This window comes from Lactuca serriola, chromosome 3 (genome assembly GCF_051521515.1).
Source record: "Lactuca serriola cultivar US96UC23 chromosome 3, Lser_US96UC23_V15, whole genome shotgun sequence".
Lineage (NCBI taxonomy): Eukaryota > Viridiplantae > Streptophyta > Magnoliopsida > Asterales > Asteraceae > Lactuca > Lactuca serriola.
This window is the reverse complement of record NC_136410.1, coordinates 259,988,198-260,006,850: the sequence shown is the minus strand read 5'-3', so window position 1 is coordinate 260,006,850 and position 18,653 is coordinate 259,988,198. Positions and strand designations below refer to the sequence as shown.

The window sequence follows — 18,653 nt, the reverse complement described above, 5'->3', positions numbered from 1 at the left end:
AAGACTACTCTTATACTAATAGGAAATATGGGATTTTCTAGGGTTTTCATACTTATATCAATTGTTTCATTCAAAGATTTACATGGCTTTCATAACAGCTTTCCAAAATGAGGCAATGACACTTAAATACTTATGAATTCACCAGCTTTATGTTGATACTCGCTTTCAAAATAACTTGTATTCTCAGGTCACCAGTAGACAGGTACGATGGCCAGGTTTTGAGAAGACGGAGCACAGACAGGACTCGTCTTTTATTTTGATTACATATTTTGGTGTCATATTATTATTAAAGAACACACATGTATTAAAACATTTACTTTTAATGAAATGGATGATGTTGTTGCTTGTTTACTACTTTACACTGTTATGATACTTCACATGACGTCCTCCACCCCTGAATGTTTCCGCCGTTCTTGGTTTTGGGGTGTGACAATGTCCATTTTCGTCTGTCTTTATATTGTTGAGTTCTTATTGACGAGATCTTCGATCCTTGTTTAGATTGTGTCGGCTAAAAATCGATCTAAATTCGAATTCCAGGCTATGCATTGCTATGCTAAATCTTAGAAAAATCATAACTTCCTCATACGAAGTCAGATTTGGACGTTCTTTTTATGCACGCTTTCGGTTTAATGTATACTACGACTTTCGTTTATATTGATAAGGCTAAAAATTATTTTATCACAAACTCACTTTTTACGATTCCCGGTGTCGTGCCGGTTTTGCTATAAAACTTCGACAGGTCATAACTTCTTCGTTATTACTCGGATTTCGGCGTTCTCTATATGACGGAACCCTTGTGACATATAATATAACTTAGTTAAGATTATTCCTTCTAAATAATCTTTTATCAAAAAGTCATTTTTGATGTTCATGTCTCTAAATTGACTAGCCCGGATCTACGGGTGTTACAACAACTTAGCCTTGAAGCACTCAATCAAAACTTCCCAACCTCCCTTACGTGTCATGCGTCCATCAACATGTAAACCAATGTACTTAAATGATAAGCTACCAGGGGCACAACATGTAACATGTTCCATAGAATTCACCTATTCTTTTGTAACCCCAACATCGTATATATTTGATTTCTAAAGATTTAACTTTCAACCCGTGGCATTGTAAATTCTTGTAACACCTGAACAACACCTTCAACATCTCCACAATTCCACTTTGTCAAAAACGTGTCATCTACGTAGAACAGATGGGACATCTTAAACTCATTACCGTTAATACTTACTCCCTTGATGAAGTTACGAGCAACAACATCTTCTATAGAAATGTGAGGCCCTTTTTCGCCAAAATAAACAGAAAATGTGACAAAGGTTCAAATTGTCGAACACCTCGACATAACAAAAACTCCTCTGTAGGACTCTCATCGATCAAAATAGAAGCTCTCACTGTCGAAAGACATTGTGTTATTCGTCCCCTCCAAGTTGCTCCAAAACCAAAAGCTAACAAAATATGATCCAAATATTCCCAACTCAAAGATTTATATGCCTTCTCATAATCCACCTTAGATATCATAAGTTTTTGCTTTTTTCATTTTACACCAATCCACAATCTAACTAAGTGTCATAGGATCGTCAAGAATTTAATGACCCTTCACAAACAATGACTACTCGTCACTCACTATGCTACCAATCACCTTTGCAAATCGAAGCGCCAAAATCTTTACAACCACCTTATCTGATACAAAAATTCGTCCAACTTGCTCGCAATATACACGTCGACAACTTTACCATGCAACATCCACCACTTCCACAAAGCCCTAGAATCCATGTGATGTAGAAAATTCGTTATGTAAAATGATGATGCAATTCGATCAACCTCTCGCAAGTATAGATTCTAAATTAGCTTACTAAAGCCTCCCTTATACTTCCTATTGTGTACGTGCTCCTCATCATTCTCCTAAGATGACGATTACCCATCCATCCAAATTTGTCTTCTTTGTATACATAGCCACCATCCCAACATATGATTACTAACCCTACCACTCACCTAGACGTGGAACGCCAGAAAAACCTCAACGTCAAAATGTCAACGAGGCACCATTGTCGTAGGGTTCAATTTTTTGAATGTTTAATTGTACTATAAATTCATAAATACTTTTTAATATATTATTATTAAAATACGTCTTTAAATATGTTTTTAAATGTATAAATATATTTTGAATATATAAATATGTTTTTAAACATATAAAGATGTTTTAAAATAAATAAATACATTCACATTTTTACCCTAAATATGTTTTTTTATTATACGTATTCATGCAAAAAAATATATTTATACAGAAAAAGATGTTTAATTAAACATCACATTTACAACTTTTTAAGATGTGTTTATACTTATGTAAAATATTTTTTTTAGAAGTAAAATACATAGTTTTTACATATTTAAAAGTATAGAACTATAGATGCGTTTTTGTAACAAAATCCCATGATATTAACCCTCAATTAAATGAGCGCAATGCCAATGATTTATGTTATGTTAACTATTAACCAAGCTAATTAAAGTTTGTTATCAAGGATAAATATCACTATACTATGTTTGCTTGTTCGACTCGTTACAAGTATACAAACTCATCAACAAAAAATAAACAAAAATTCGATTAGAACATTGTACTTATACTTTATACTTGATCCATTATATGTGAGAGACGTTGAAATAGTCCTAAAAAGATTGTCTGGTCCTCCCCTATGTAACAAAGACAACATTATGTTGTAATACATTTGTCATTGACGAATTGAGACATCAATCGAGAGTGTGACTCATGTCAATGACATAAAGTGATATCTTTTGTGGCGTAAAATGAAACAAGATGAAACAAGCACATTCTTGTTGAGTCCAATCCACTTCCATCCCATGAACCGGTTATCATTATAAAACAAGACACACTCATCACCTAATTTTATTATCAAACATGAATACATCAAAAAAAAAAAAAAAGGATAACTAAAAGCCAATTTTGATACATAATAATATCATATTTTGGCATGTATAAAAGCCTTACACATCAAAGAAGAACGAAAACTATACCTAAAATCAAGACTTGGAAAATGCATGTAGGGTTTCATCAAGAGCTTTTCGGTCATAATCTCCTGTGAAAACACAGTTTCCTAGTGGGCCTTTTAAGAGTATTAGTCTTAGTAATCCATCAGCCACCTTCTTGTCCACCTAAATAAATAAATAATTATTAGCAAAGAAAAAGTTTATCATATAAAAGAAGAGTAAATTACACGAATGGTCCCTATGGTTTGGGATAATTTGCGTGCTTGATCTCTAACTTATTTTTTAACTCAGAAGCTCCCTATGGTTTGTTTTTGTTATGCATTTGGTCTCTACTGTTTATTTTTGTTACGCGTTTGGTCCCTATCTTATCTAAAAAGACTATTATTTAAAAAGGAAAAAATGATGGGGTAGGTAAGGTAAGATGAGGGGGTGGGATTAGGGGTGTGTTTATTTAAATAAATTAAAAAAATCAAGGGCATAATAGTCTTTTTAGGTAAGATAGGGACCAAGCGCGTAACATAAACAAACAGTAAGGACCTTCCGAGTTATAAAAATAAATTAGGGACCAAACGTGCAAATTACCCTCTAAACCATAGGGACCATTCGTGTAGTTTACTCATAAAAGAATTAGCGCGTGTTTCGCAAACTAAAGCTACTTGAAGTAATCGGGTCTGGTAAGAGGCTAAGAGGCTGAGTCTAACTCGATCAGATTTGAGACCGTTTGGTACCCACAATTAGTTGGGTTTGACTCGGTCTTAGAGACTCTGATATGCCTCTTACCGAGTCTGATAAGAATCTGGGTTGGGTCTGACTCAATCAGCAACTGTCAAACAGTCTGTTAGCTTTTTTTTGTTAGTTTTTTTTTTTTTTTTAAGTTATATTATTTTAGTTTTGACTTACGGCCATGACAGATTTGAACATATCTACGGTCATCATCTCGGGAGGGGTGGTTGGCAGTTTGGCTTGTTTTAAGATGGAGTTGACTCGTTTGACTATGGATTCGTCTATCCAACCAAGGCGGTATGACATGTCAACCGCCATTACCTGAAATTACAAAAATACCCTCAGAAATATATAGATCCAACATTTTAGCCTGGAAAAAAAAATGCTTACGGTGCCTGCTGCAACTGCTTCTCCATGAAGCCAGTGTCCGTACCCATAGCTAGTTTCTATTGCCTGTACCCAAAAAAGTATAAGAAAGATTATTATTTTTTTTTTTACAAAGAGACGTATTAGGGAAATTAAAAAAGGGTTTTATGCAGAAAAATCTGATTATTTTGGTAAAAATTTTGATAAGGTCCTGAATGTTTTTTTTAACAAAAAAGTCCCATTATTTTGGGAAAAATCACATAATCTGTCATTTTCTGTTAAAAAAAAGACTTGGTTAATTTGGGCAAAATGTTAAATAATCGGGATTTTTTTGTTAACAAAAAACATTGAGGACTTTTTCAAAAAATTTCCCAAAATAATGGGACTTTTCTGCATAAAACCCATTAAAAATAAAGAAAAAGTATAAGAATAAAGACTTTTTTTGGAAAAAATAAATGAATAAGTATTAGAGAAATTAAAATAAGTATTAGCCAAAAAGTATAAGAAAGATTAATTTGTTCTCTTCTCTAGCTCCTTGCTAGAGGTTTTGTTTTTTAATATGATGCTGCTGTTCCAAAAAAAAAAGTATAAGAAAGATTATTTTTTTTAAAAAGAAAGATGATTTGTAGAATGTTTTTGAAAGGAATGGAATCCAACAGATTTGAAATTTAGGTGTTTGGTTGGTATATGCCATATGGTTGAAGGGATTCATTCTATCCTTTTTTTTTCTTGAAAGACCAAAATACCCCTTATTAGATACATACTGAAAATAAAAAGAAATAATAATTATAAATGAATCTAAAAATTCAATTCCCACCAACCAAAAATTTATTCATATCGTTTTTATTTATAATAAAATTTTTATTTATGATAAATAGATATAACTAAAGTTTTTTTTCGATACATATAATGAAAAGGGTATTTTGGTCATTTAATAAAAAAAGGTAGAATGGAATTGAACTCCATCCCCTGTCCAATTGGCAACCAAACACCCCATGGAATTGGAATTTAAAAAAAGAAAAATCAAAACCCAAAACTCACGTGACCAAATGTATGCCCCAGATTCAGTGTCGCCCTTAAACCACTTTCTTTCTCATCTTGAGATACAACTTCAGCCTTGTTTTCACATGAACGCTTTATAGCATATGCAAAAGCATCAGGATCCCTAAAAAAAACAAAATCACATTCATTAAAATATGAAAATTTTATCCTACTTTTTAAAAAATTACAATTTTTGTTTCACAGATTATCATGTTGGAGAAAAGTCTATTTACCTAGACATCAAAGCTTGCATGTTCTTTTCTTGCCACTCAAAAAATGGAGCATCTCTAATAAGCCCATACTTGATGACCTCAGCAAGACCTGAAGCTAATTCTCTATCAGGTAATGTGTTTAATGTGTCTGTATCTATTAGCACACACTGTGGCTGATAAAATGCTCCAATCAAGTTTTTTCCCAATCTGTGGTTTATTCCCGTTTTGCCCCCAACCGAAGAATCCACCTGGAATATAGCAAATGTAACTCTAATCAGTGATGAGAAGGGTATTTACGTCTTTTGCACAGATGAGAGAAAAAAAGTACAACTTTTGTCCCATTTGGCATCAGTTTGAGTTACCTGTGCCATAACAGTTGTAGGGATTTGAATGAAATTGACACCACGGAGGAAAGAAGCTGCAGCATATCCACACATGTCACCAATGACACCACCACCAAGGGCAACAAAAGTACATCTTCTATCCAATCGAGATTCAATGGCTTTGTCAAATACTTTCATGAGAGTATCCTATCATAAAATAAACAAAATGGAGCCTTTATTTCAGACACTAGACAACCATAGATGCAAATGTGGAATGAAAAAGAAACCTACCATGTCCTTGTATTTCTCACCATCTGGGAGAATCACACTTTCAACTGTAACATTAGGGTTTCCAACAGTTAAAGCATGGACAACTTTATCCAAGTATAAAGGCGCCACTGTGGTGTTTGTGACTACAAGAACTCTCTTCCCATGAATATGCCTAAAGGATTGAAAAACATGTGTGTAAGAGTCACGATGAAGATTCAATATTAACTTATCTTTCATTAATGTGATACTAGAAAGCTTTTGTGTAAAACCTGTATTTTAAAGATACGTATAATTGCAGAAGCTTCATCAGCTTTGGTTGTTAAAAAGCGTGAAACGATTAATTACATAAAACGTATCATGTTTATCATCACAGAACCAATAGAAACATTGCCATTACTAATTTATGAACAAACCTCTTGCACAATGCCCAAATCAAATATATCAACTTCAAAAACAGAGATACATAATGTATCATGACCAAGGTGATTGTTTTTAATTGCAATGGAGACTATAGAAATCTTGAGCAAATCGAATTAATCATACGAAGAAAGATGGTGTGTTTCGGTAATTGATTGTTTTCAAGCACCCTGAACTTCCGAAATGATTTACAATAATTAAAACAACAGAAAAATAGCAACAATAACAATACCTTTGTAGAAGATCCGGTTGATTAAGCAGACCAGATCCGATATAGATTGGATAGCTCCGATCACCTAAATCAACATCAACTACGGTGGGAACTTCATCAGAACTCGACTTACTAGTCTCGATCACCGGAGGAGCAGCTGAAGTGGCAGATACTTTCATTGAATGTTTAGCTGGACGGGAGCAAGAAAGAGAAAGGGAACGTATTGGAATGGGATTTTCGGATACAAAACCTAGAGCGTTCTTATTGAAATGGTGGTGGTTGTTGGTGGATAAAGAAACGTTGTGTTTGGGTGAAATTGTGGAGTATGAGGCCGTCGCCGTCGTAGTCGCCGCCGCTGCCATATGGAATGGTGTGATCGGATTGAAAGGTGGTTTGGTCTGGTGGTTGGTGGGTGGGGAATCTATGAAGCCATTGTTAGGTATATGAAAGAGGGGTGGTAGGTGAAGGAGGGATTGGTGACTGCGGTCACCCTGTTGCTTTTTCTTATCGATCACATGTTTTCGTCTCGATAATTTTTTATTTTTTATTTTTTTTTTAGGAAAAATTACTTGATTATCTTTTCAAATGTATATATTTTATATTTAGTCTTTATTCTTTTTTTCTTATAAAATAAACTTTTATACTTTATTTTTTGTAACAATGCAATCCTTGTCACCGGCTATACCCGGTATACCGGTCATATACGAATTTTCTTTTAGGGAAAATGACTTGATAGGGTAAGATATTTTTTGAATTGTACACATTTAGTCCTTATTCTTTTTTTTCTAAATTAAACTCTTATACTTTATTAATATGTACACATTATGTCATTTTCACCGGATTCTACATGTTTTGCAATTAATTAGCTTAGTCACCGGAGGTGGGAGATCCTCCAGCAACAAGAAAAGGGCGGCGACCCTTCTCTTTCTCGTCTCTCTTCCTTCCGGTCGAACAGCAACAGCCAAACACCCTTTACCTGTTGTGTTTCTCCGATCTGTCTTTCTTTGCCTCCATCTTTTAGATATGTTGCCAGAAAAAGAAGAAAAAATTGACGAGGGGGCTACCAGAGCAGCTCCTCACCGCCAACTACCGTCTCTACTTCCTCTTGTCTCCCCCTTCGACCTTACTGTTTTTGCCATCATTCATCCTTGCTACCAGTGATGTGTAGGAACACACAAAGGAGTCGTCGGAGATCAGGGTTCTCCCTCTTTTTCATGATGAATAAAAGTTGGAAAATCTCGTTGTGGATATGTGGATGTCACCTGGGTATTTCATTTCAACAAAATAAAAGAAAGGGAAAATGACTTGATAGGGTAAGATACTTTTTGAAATGTACACATTTAATCCTTATTTTTTTTTGTAAAATAAACCCTCCATGTCAGCAAAACCTGTAGAATCCGGTGAAAAGGACCTAATGTGTACATATTATTAAAGTATAAGGGTTTATTTTACAACAAAAAAAGAATAAAGACTAAATGTGTACATTTCAAAAAGTATCTTACCCTATCAAGTCATTATCCCTATTTTTACTGATAAAACGACTACATATTTTGCCCAATAAGGTTTTGCAACTATGAGTTTAATTTTGCTTGCATGAAAAGATTTTTCTGTAACAAAATATATACGAACTTTTGAATATTTTTGACAGTTTTTTTTAATATCATTCACAATGATAAAATTGATTATGATAAATATTTCTAAAAATTGGTTATCTCATAAATTTTCCTCTCTAATAAGAGAGTCATCTTTGTCACATGTCCCTTCAAAAATCGAAATTCATCCAATGTAAAATACCATTTTTGCCCCTACTTAAAATCACAAATCGATTACATATTCACATCATTCATGCCATATGAATATGATATATCTATAACTGATATCCTTATTTAATGTGATTAATGTGATGTAATTTTAAAAACATACATGATATTAGGAAATGTTTTATTTCTTACCATATTCATTATTCTTTTTCATCCGATAACTCATCAAACAGCTATTAGGTCATGTTTGATAAACATCTTTCCAATCCCATAAAGATCTTTTCAGCTGAATGGCCCGGAAAGATGTTTGATTTGCATAAAAAATTTCATCTTTCCTGGTAAGATGGGTCTTTCCCAAAAAGCTACAAGCCCAAGTTTGGATGGGAAAGAAACACGCGTGAGACAATTTTGCCCTAACAAAAAAAACGTCTTGCCATCATCTCCATCTCGCCTCCAACATTGTTCTTTTTTTTGTTTGAAGATCGTCATTCTCTCTTCTATTCATCGAAGATCAAGAATCGTTCTTGATAAATCTACTTCATCAGCGTCTCCACCCCCACAGCTCCGACCAGGTTCTTCTTCTTCTTCTTCTTCTTCTTCTTCTTATATTTTTTCTGATTCTATTCTTCTCAATTGATGTCTATCAGCCCTCATTTTTTTTTCTTATGATTTCTTTCCAACCTATGAATCTGATTCAATAGTTTATTACTTCATGGATATAGATATGCTGTTTTTTGTGGGTAAATATGTCGATTCATAGTTTGTTACTTCTGATTTTCGAAGTATGAGAGTAGCTTTTCATAATTTGTGATTTTTGAAATTTGAGAATAATATTTCAGAATTTTTGAACTTTTTTTGTGGGCATATATGTTTTTTGTGGGTAAAATAGAGTAGTATTTCGAAATTTTGAAACATGTTGATATTTGTTCAAGCATGATGAATATATATGTTGTTTTTTTAACATACATGCTGTTTTTTTGTGTATATATGATGTTTTGTGAACACATATGTTGTTTTTTGTGTATATGTGCTGTTTTTTTTAACACATATGTTGTTTTTTTGTGTATATATATGTTGTTTTATTAACACATGCTGTTTTTTGTGCATATTTGCTGTTTTTTGATAATATATGTTGTTTTTTGAACATACATGCTTAATTTTATCAATATACATGTTGATGTGCAAGATGGAGAAATTGAAGGCGAAAACACACAAGGCATAGAATGGGGTTCAGAAGTCGTTAAATACATGGCTACTTTGCGTGAGCAAATTGCTAATCAACTACTTTCACCTAGTTTACTTTAGAGTTGTATGCAAACTAGTATGCTATTTTCAACTTCAGTATGTTTCTATTTGGATTTAATCGATTTATGTTTAATTACTTTGTATCACAATTTGTATTTGGATTTTTAAATTATTATTGTGTAATTTTGATTTTGTATAACAATTTGTATATTTTTATAATTATTCGGCAATTTAATCCATCGAAGTATAGAATAGATGGGTAATATGGTCATTTTTCATCATTCAGCACACTCAGTCAGATGTACAATCAAACAGCATGGTTTCTTTTCCGGTAAGACAACTTTCACAGACAGCACTTTCCCATACAGCACTTTCCCAGACAGTAACTATTAAACGGCACCTTAGCATTCATATCGAATCCCTACAGATAAGAAATTGTTATTCAGTTGATTTGCTTGCTCATTTTCATCGTATTCAGTTCTATATATAATTCAACATCTTTAATCATCGGTTTACACCACCATTATTTTTATATTCCATAGCAGGAAACAAGACCAAGAAGGAGCAAACCTAATTAATCGAGACAATTGTATGTAGTTAATCCGTTTTACTTATGTTTTAGATAATTATGATCTATCTCCATCTTCCAAATCGATTATTGTCCCTAAAACTTCAAAAATATGCTTATTATTGTATTTCTTAATTGTACAAAGAAAAAAGTTTTTATATGAAAATGAACTTTAGTCTAATCTTCTCATATGTAATCATTTTAAAAAAGGGCAATTTGGCCCTTCTTTATTGTTAGTTGTTACAAAAATGGGTATTATTTACTCACAGTTGTGGTCTTACATTGTGTGTTGTTACCACTTGATCAATTTCAACAGTTGAACACACATTGTATTGCTATTCAAAACCATTAACATTGTTTATAAGGGATCTTATCGATTTGCTAAATACTTAACATTATAGCTTATGCTAACACAATATTCTCTTCTTTAATGTTTTGTTATACTGACAATGGCAAAGAGAACCATCACCTACATTAACGACTTAATAATATGAAGGATGGTGTCACACCCCCGAACCAGGCGGCGGAAACGTCCGGGGGCTGTTGTGACTCAATTGAATACCATAACATTGAATATATATGAAACATAACAGCATTCGTCACCATGCATTAATATAGTACAACTAGTAGCGTTTACATTAAATACATTGTTTAAACATTACATTCCCAAAAATAAATTGTTCGACTCGTACATAAACAAACTGCAAGCCATCACTGAATATGATTTCCTTTGATTCACTGGTTCCCTGAGAATACAAGTATTTTGAAAAACGTCAACATATGAAATGTTGGTGAGTTCATAAGTAGTGTTTTGAAATCCAATGTTTCGTATTGTTTGAAAAACCACCAGAAAATCCGATATTTTCTGAAAACAGTATAGTCAAAAAGATGTGAAGATCCATAGGTATGCTTGTTTGTTTCTATACTTGTAAAAATTGTTCGTTAAAATTGTATGCATTTCGAATCCGATATGTATTGAGAAACCTAGGAAAACCCGATGTTTTCCTAATCCTTTGAGTTCCATTAAGTTGCGTTGAAACCATTACAAAAATAGTAGTCTCAATCCCAGGCGACGTTGGATTATTTTTGAGCATGATTAATTACTACAAACCCGCATTACACAAACGCCCAGTTTATAGCTATACTAATGATCCCGAAGGCGTCGTCCGTACTAATCACGTTATCCAGCCGCCCTGACTACGTGTCGTCCCACATCCGAAGAGAAAGAGGGCACGAAGACCTCGATGACTCTATTAGCCGGTTGGGGATAAAATGTGTACGAGGGGTCCCCGACCCGCCTCGCAAAATATGTAGACTTTTCTAGCAATACCAAAGGACCCTTGGGGACCAGTGGTATACAAGCCATTGAAAGTCCCTCTACGTTGTGCCAAGTCGGTGAAACCCAACACTTCGTAGAAAAAAAATGTCTTCGGGCCTTAAGATCAGGTCATTGGGCTAGCTAGGCCCAACAAACAAGATTTTACACTTTTGGGGCCCAAAGATGGTGCGTAGACATCTGTGCACACTCGTATGTAAGTTGAGTTCCCAAACGTTATTTGTATGTATCGTAGTGTCGCCATGTTAGTAGTTTCGGATTTTCATTGGTTCGAGACTTACAACGATTTTGGTATTGCAGTGTATTGTATTTCGTCGATAGTCGCGGTACCATTGTTTGATCAAATTGCATGTATTGAATTAGCCTTGAAAGTTTTCTGTTTTCAGCCCCTCATTGTTTGTAAAATTTACTTTTTCAACCCTTTAGTTAAACACTTTCCGGTTTGGTCCTTAAATCAATTTTCTTGACATTTTAACACCAAAAATTATTGAAATTAATATTTTTTTCAACATATTTTTCAATGAAAACAGTTTAAGTCCCTGAAAATGTAGTTTTCTCGGTTATAACCATTCTTTTTCGCAACTTTGACAATTTTGGCCCAAATTGTAAAATTTTTGCAACTTTGGTCCTTTTTAAATTTAAAAAGCATTTTAAGCCTTTAAAAAGGACTTGGAACACTTATAGTCCACTGTTTTACAGAAAAATACAATTTTGGCCCTCCAAAACAGAAAATCTCGCATAATGGGCCTCATTGGGCCGAAAATGTCATTTTTAGCCCATTAAGCTTGAAATTTATGTTTTTAATCCTCTAAATGAGTAAATTTCCAGAAATTGTTTTATTGAAATTGTTTTGGCACACCTCATCCATCAGAATTCGTGATATGTCAATTTGGACCCTTAATTTTGTATTTTTCACATTTTAGGCCCAAAATTTGTGTTTTTAGCCCAAAGAAAATTGTTACTAAACTACTTAGCCATTTTTCTTGAAACACTTTGTATGTAGAAACATATTTGATTCAAAAATCATTTAACATAAGATATATCTCAGTTTTGAGGGGTTTTATGGCTAGATCCAACATTTTAGCACACAAAAGCATACATGTAAGCATGGAAATCATACAAGGCATACAAAACACATATAGATCTACAATTTCACTTGTATTCCCCCCCCCCCCCCCAAAACTCATAAAAACAGAAAATAGGGGGTATGAAGCTCACCTTGTTTGAAGCTTTCGGTTTTTGAGGAAAAGATGGAAGAAAGATGAAGTGATTTTTGGCCTTAGCACCCTTTGATGAAGATCTCGAGTTTGAGATGGTTCTAGGATGCAAGATCACGATTTTTGCATAGATTAGGAAAGGATTTTGATAAAACAAAGAATTTAATTCATAGATCCAAGCATAATCTTACCTTAGATGAAGAATTTGTGGAAATTTCCTCTTGAATGCTTCCTAAAACTCGAGATTTTTGAGTGGAGAGGGAGGGATGTTCTTGAGTGATCTAGAGAGAATTTGTGAGAGATTTGTGAATGTGTGTGTGTGTGTTTTGGCCGAGAGTGAGAGAGAGGAGAGAAGAGAAGTGATTTTGAGGTGATGTGCATGGAGGTATGTGAGATATTTTGCATGGAAGTCCTTTGGTTAATTATGAGGTGTCACTTGAAAGTCAACTCTTCCTTGGATTTGGGCCTTGGGCCGAGAATTTGAAAGGGAAAAGGAAGAATTTGGGCCTTTGCCCCTAAGCCCAATATTAGAGTTAATTTGGGTGAATTTTCTCATAAAAGAATATAGTATGATTTTTCCATTTTTGTTGAACTAGTTTAGGGTATTCATGGATCAAAGCTTTCAATTCATTTCATTCTAGGCCCAACATGGCCCAAAATGTTAAAATAAGTTAGTGTGGGTCCAATTAGAGCCCAATTAGGGTTCTAAGCCCTTGATAGTCAAATTGGAAGCTTATTGGTCCATTTGGATCCAATAAGGAAGTTCTAGTCCAAGGTGTACCTAAACAAGAACTTCTAGGGTTTCCAATGGTTTGATGACTATTTGTAGTACTTGTATGATGCATTTACTTGAAGTTTTTGAAATCATAATCATAGGTGTTACACATGTTCCTAAGCTTTTGATTCACATTAGCTTGAGTGTATGGATTACATGACACAAAATTTCCAGTTGTGACATCATCCCCCCGTTAGAGGGAATTTCGTCCCGAAATTCTGTTTGAAAGCTAGATTTGAGAATGCTAGAATAGGTGAGGGTACTTTTGCTTCATTTGATCTTCGCGTTCCCACGTGAATTCTGGCCCACGCTTTGCGTTCCACCGCACCTTCACGATCGGGATGCGACTTTGCTTAGTACGCTTCACCTCCCTGTCCATGATCTCGATTGGTTCTTCGACGAACAGGAGATTCTCATTGATTTCGATTTCGTCAAGAGGAATGACAAGGGTTTCATCTGATAGGCACTTTTTCAGATTAGAGACATGAAACACGGGGTGTACACCGTTTAGCTCCGCGGGTAGTTGTAGTCTGTATGCTACTGGACCTATACGGGCGACGATTTCGAAAGGTCCAATGTATCGTGGGTTCAACTTTCCCCGTTTTCCGAAACGTATAACCCCTTTCCAGGGTGAGACTTTCAACAGTACTCGATCACCGACCTGGAATTCTAAGGGTTTTCGCCGTTTATCGGCGTAGCTCTTTTGTCTGTCACGCGATGCTTGCAATCGAGCTCTAATCTGAACGATCTTTTCTGTGGTTTCGCGAATGATCTCCGGTCCTGTTAGTGCCCTGTCTGACGTATGCGTTCTTGCTAGCTGGGTGTCACCTACTTCAGCCCAACATAACGGTGATCTACATTTACGCCCGTACAGTGCTTCGAAAGGGGCCACCTTGATGCTCGAATGGTAACTATTGTTATATGAGAATTCGATCAACGGTAGGTGGGTATCCCAAGACTTTCCAAAGTCTATCACACAAGCACGAAGCATGTCTTCAAGCGTTTGGATGGTTCGTTCACTTTGACCGTCCGTTTGTGGGTGATATGCGGTACTCATATCGAGATGAGTTCCCATTGCCTTGTGGAGTGATTGCCAAAAGCGCAATGTGAACCTACTGTCCCTATCCGAGATGATAGATTTTGGCACTCCATGGAGTCTTACGATTTCTCGTAGGTACAACCGCGTCAGTCTCTCCATCTTGTAGGATTCTTTGATTGGCAGGAAGTGGGCAGATTTCGTCAGTCGGTCGATTATTACCCATATGGTGTCCAGTCCGTCCGACGTCTTGGGCAGCTTGGTCACGAAATCCATAGAAATCCCCTCCCATTTCCACTCAGGGATTGCCGGTTGCTGTAACAATCCGGAAGGTTTCTGGTACTCCACCTTTACTTTGGCGCACGTAAGGCACTTACTAACATAGGTCGCGATTTCCGCCTTCATGTTAGGCCACCAATAGTGTTGTTTAATGTCCAAGTACATCTTGTCCGAACCGGGATGAATGGAGTATCGTGTCTTGTGAGCTTCCTTCATAATGGTCTCCCTAAATCCTCCGATTTTTGGGACCCAAATACGGTTCATGAAGTAGTGTACCCCATTCTCTTTGGCTTCTAGGTTCTTCTCCATCCCGCGTAATGCCTCGCTAGTTCTATTTTCCGCTTTCATAGCCTCTGCCTGGGCTAATGCAATTTGAGTGGCCAGATGAGACTGATAGTTATCGAGTGTGTTTTCGTACGGCGATTAGAGTACTCCTTCCGACTTAATGCATCAACTACCACGTTGGCCTTGCCTGGATGGTACTTGATCTCGCATTCGTAGTCGTTTAGCAATTCCACCCATCTTCGTTGTCTCATGTTCAGCTCTTTCTGATTCAAGATGTGCTGGAGGCTCTTGTGGTCCGTGAAGATGGTGCACTTTGTACCGTACAGGTAATACCTCCAAATTTTCAGAGCGAAGACCACGGCTCCCAGTTCTAGGTCATGGGTCGTGTAATTCACTTCGTGTGTCTTTAGCTGGCGGGACGCATATGCTATCACTCTTCCACGTTGCGTGAGAACGCAACCTAAGCCTTGATTCGACGCGTCACAGTAGACTACAAAATCTTCCGTTCCTTCGGGTAGAGATAGCACAGGAGCGCTACAGAGAGCTTGCTTCAAGGTTCGAAACGCAATTTCTTGTTGGTCTGTCCATTTGAATGGCACGCCCTTTTGCGTAAGCAAGGTAAGCGGCTTGGCGATCTTAGAGAAGTTTTGGATGAACCTCCTATAGTAGTCTGCTAGGCCTAAGAACTGTCGAATTTCTGTGGGCGTAGTCGGAGTTGCCCATCCTTCCACAGCTTTGACCTTAGAGGGATCCACATGAATTCCATCTTGGCTAACTACGTGACCTAGAAAATTCATGCTCCGTAGCCAAAACTCACACTTAGAGAGTTTGGCGTAAAGCTTTTCCGATCGCAGCGTCTCTAGGACTTGTCGGAGATGTTGGCCATGCTCCTCTTTGCTTCGAGAATAGACGAGGATGTCATCGATAAACACAATGACGAAGTTGTCAAGGAACGGTCGACAGATTCGATTCATTAGGTCCATGAATGCGGCAGGTGCATTTGTTAGACCGAAGGGCATTACGACGAATTCATAATGTCCGTAGCGGGTTCGGAAGGCGGTTTTAGGAATATCCTCTTCTCGGACTTTGAGTTGGTGGTATCCGGACCGTAAATCTATTTTAGAAAAATAGCTAGCTCCTTGGAGCTGGTCGAATAGATCATTGATTCGCGGGAGTGGGTAGCGGTTTTTAATAGTGAGCTTATTTAACTCTCTGTAATCGATGCACATTCTGAAAGATCCGTCCTTCTTTTTGACAAAGAGCACCGGAGCTCCCCATGGCGAGTAGCTAGGTCGGATAAATCCTTTGTCCAGAAGCTCACTGAGTTGGCTGGACAGTTCCTGCATTTCAGCAGGAGCCAACCGATATGGTGATTTAGCGAGAGGAGTTGCTCCTGGAACGAGGTCGATTCGGAACTCAACCTGTCTCTCTGGGGGTACTCCTAGAAGATCTTCAGGAAACACGTCCGGAAATTCACACGCTACCGGAATATCTTGGATGTTAGTTTCTTCTTTGGTCTTGTCCACTATGTGAACCAAGAACGCCAAATTGTTCTTTCGCAGATGTTTTTGTGCTTTGATGCACGAGATAAGACGAAGATTCGTGCTAGGTTTGTCTCCATAAATTACTAGGGTTTCGTGACTCGGGAGACGAAGGCGAACGGCCTTCTCGTGGCACATAATCTCAGCATGGTGGGGGCTTAACCAATCCATGCCGATAATCACATCGAAACTCCTAATTGATACTGGCATTAGGTTTATTCGAAAAACGTGTTGGTTGAGGGTTAGGGTACATCCGATGTAGATTTCCCCAGTGGATTCGGTTTTTCCATTGGCCATTTCCACCGTATAGGTTTCATTTAGCTTCTGGGGTTGTTGTTTCAATAAATGTTTAAACTTCTCGCTTACGAAACTTCGCTCCGCTCTAGTATCAAATAAGATGCATGCATAAGTGTGGTTTAGGAGAAACGTACCGGTCACAACTGCGGGGTCCTGAACTGCATCACTCTGACCCATAGTCAGCATTCTTCCTGCTCCCCTGTTTCCTGAGTTGTTGTTAGGGCAATCTCGGCGGAAATGCCCCGTCCTTCCACACGCAAAACAGGTGTGGCTAGGCCCTGCATTGTTGCCGCCGGTATTGGTGTTGTTGGTATTGCGATGGTTGTTGTTGTTGTTGTTCTGATTGTTTCCCCGACTCTGATTCTGAGAAGGATAAGTCCTGCAGAACCTTGCAGTGTGTCCCCTTCGGTTGCAACTGGTGCAATGGAACTCCTTACATTCTCCATGGTGATGGAAACCGCACTTATTGCACTTGGGAGAATTACCGGAATAGGGTCTTGAAGCATTTGAAGCAGCTGAGGCTGGAGCATGTGGTGTGGCTGGAACCGATGCGGTGACAGCGTTAACTGCCACTGTCTGCTGCTTTTTAGAGGTCTCGGGGCCCTGACGCCCCTTTCTCTTGTTGTTCCATCCTTTCTTACCATCACCCTCCTTCTTCTTCTCAGTCTCCACTGGTTTCTCACCCTTCTTGTTGTTATGATCATATAGCCTCTTTGCCAATCTCTTCGCACTGGGTTTGCAGCTATCACATTCCCCTGAATGGGAGGTGTCAGTCCCCAGATGAATCGTTCGATCTTCTTTCCTTCTGATGTGATCATACCCGGACACAACAGAGATAGTTCGCTAAATCTCGATATGTAGGCATCGATGTTCGCATTCTGCACAGTGAGGTTCCATAATTCCTGCTCCATCTTTTGTATTTCGCCTCGGGGGAAGTACTCAGCCATTAACATTTCTTTCATTTCTGCCCAGGGGATAGAGCTGGCGATAGGGAGCGTCATAGCTTCCACGTGTCCGTTCCACCAAGTGAGTGCTTGGTCCACAAAAGTACAGGCCGCGAACTTCACCTTCATCTGCTCGGGGCACTCGCATATCTCGAATACCGACTCTACCTTCTCGATCCATCGCTTCAGAGTGATCACTCCTCCAGTGCCGTTGAAAGTTCGGGGTTTAGCGTTCGCAAAGTCCTTGTAGGTGCACGTTTTAGTGGGTCCTTGGTTCGTCCCGTTGTTCGAACTTCCGGATCCTTGCCCGTTACCTCCTCCGTTGTTCCCTCGGTGAAGTTGTGCCATAGCTGCTGTGACCGCAGCAGACACGGCTGCCTGGAAAGCAGTGGAGTCAACTTCGGGCGGGGTTGGTTCGGGATTTCCGCGAGTAGCTAGGCGAGGCATCTTTCTGTCATGAAACGGAAAGATGTTGAGTGTACGTGGTTTCTGTGAGGTTGTGATCCTACTAACTAGGTGTATGATACGAACCTAAACATTACTACCATCGAGCATACAATCATAACGTCTCAACACATAACAACTGATAATATCATAGCAAAACACACAAAAGTTCATTAATATTATCCGCATGTAATGCAAGAAAATTTGCTCGTAAGAGCATACATGAGTGACACTAATCCGACAGCATAACGGCTCCATGAGTAGTGTAGTCACTTAAACATAGAGCCGGAGTACATAACATAGTTCCTAATGACCTACTATGATAAGTCTATCCCTAACCGCGATGAGCTGCGTCAG

The 18,653-nt window shown here is 37.6% G+C and overlaps 1 protein-coding gene across 2 annotated transcripts; it reads right to left on the bottom strand.

Moving 5' to 3' along the window:
* Positions 1–2,605: 2,605 nt before the first annotated feature.
* LOC145093944 (3-dehydroquinate synthase) lies at positions 2,606–7,056 on the bottom strand. 2 transcript variants are annotated; one of them, XM_079032193.1, is made up of 9 exons: positions 6,591–7,056; positions 5,963–6,113; positions 5,711–5,878; positions 5,370–5,596; positions 5,137–5,260; positions 4,120–4,182; positions 3,907–4,050; positions 3,034–3,171; positions 2,606–2,899 (listed from the first exon to the last, which is right to left on the bottom strand). In XM_079032193.1, the coding sequence occupies exons 1-8, from the start codon at positions 6,929–6,931 to the stop codon at positions 3,040–3,042; spliced, it is 1,350 nt and encodes a 449-aa protein (XP_078888319.1). In that variant the 5' UTR covers positions 6,932–7,056; the 3' UTR covers positions 2,606–2,899; positions 3,034–3,039. The 2 variants fall into 2 exon arrangements, with proteins under 2 accessions (XP_078888319.1, XP_078888318.1); XM_079032192.1 differs by lacking the exon at positions 2,606–2,899 and having other exon boundaries at positions 2,947–3,171.
* Positions 7,057–18,653: the final 11,597 nt, after the last annotated feature.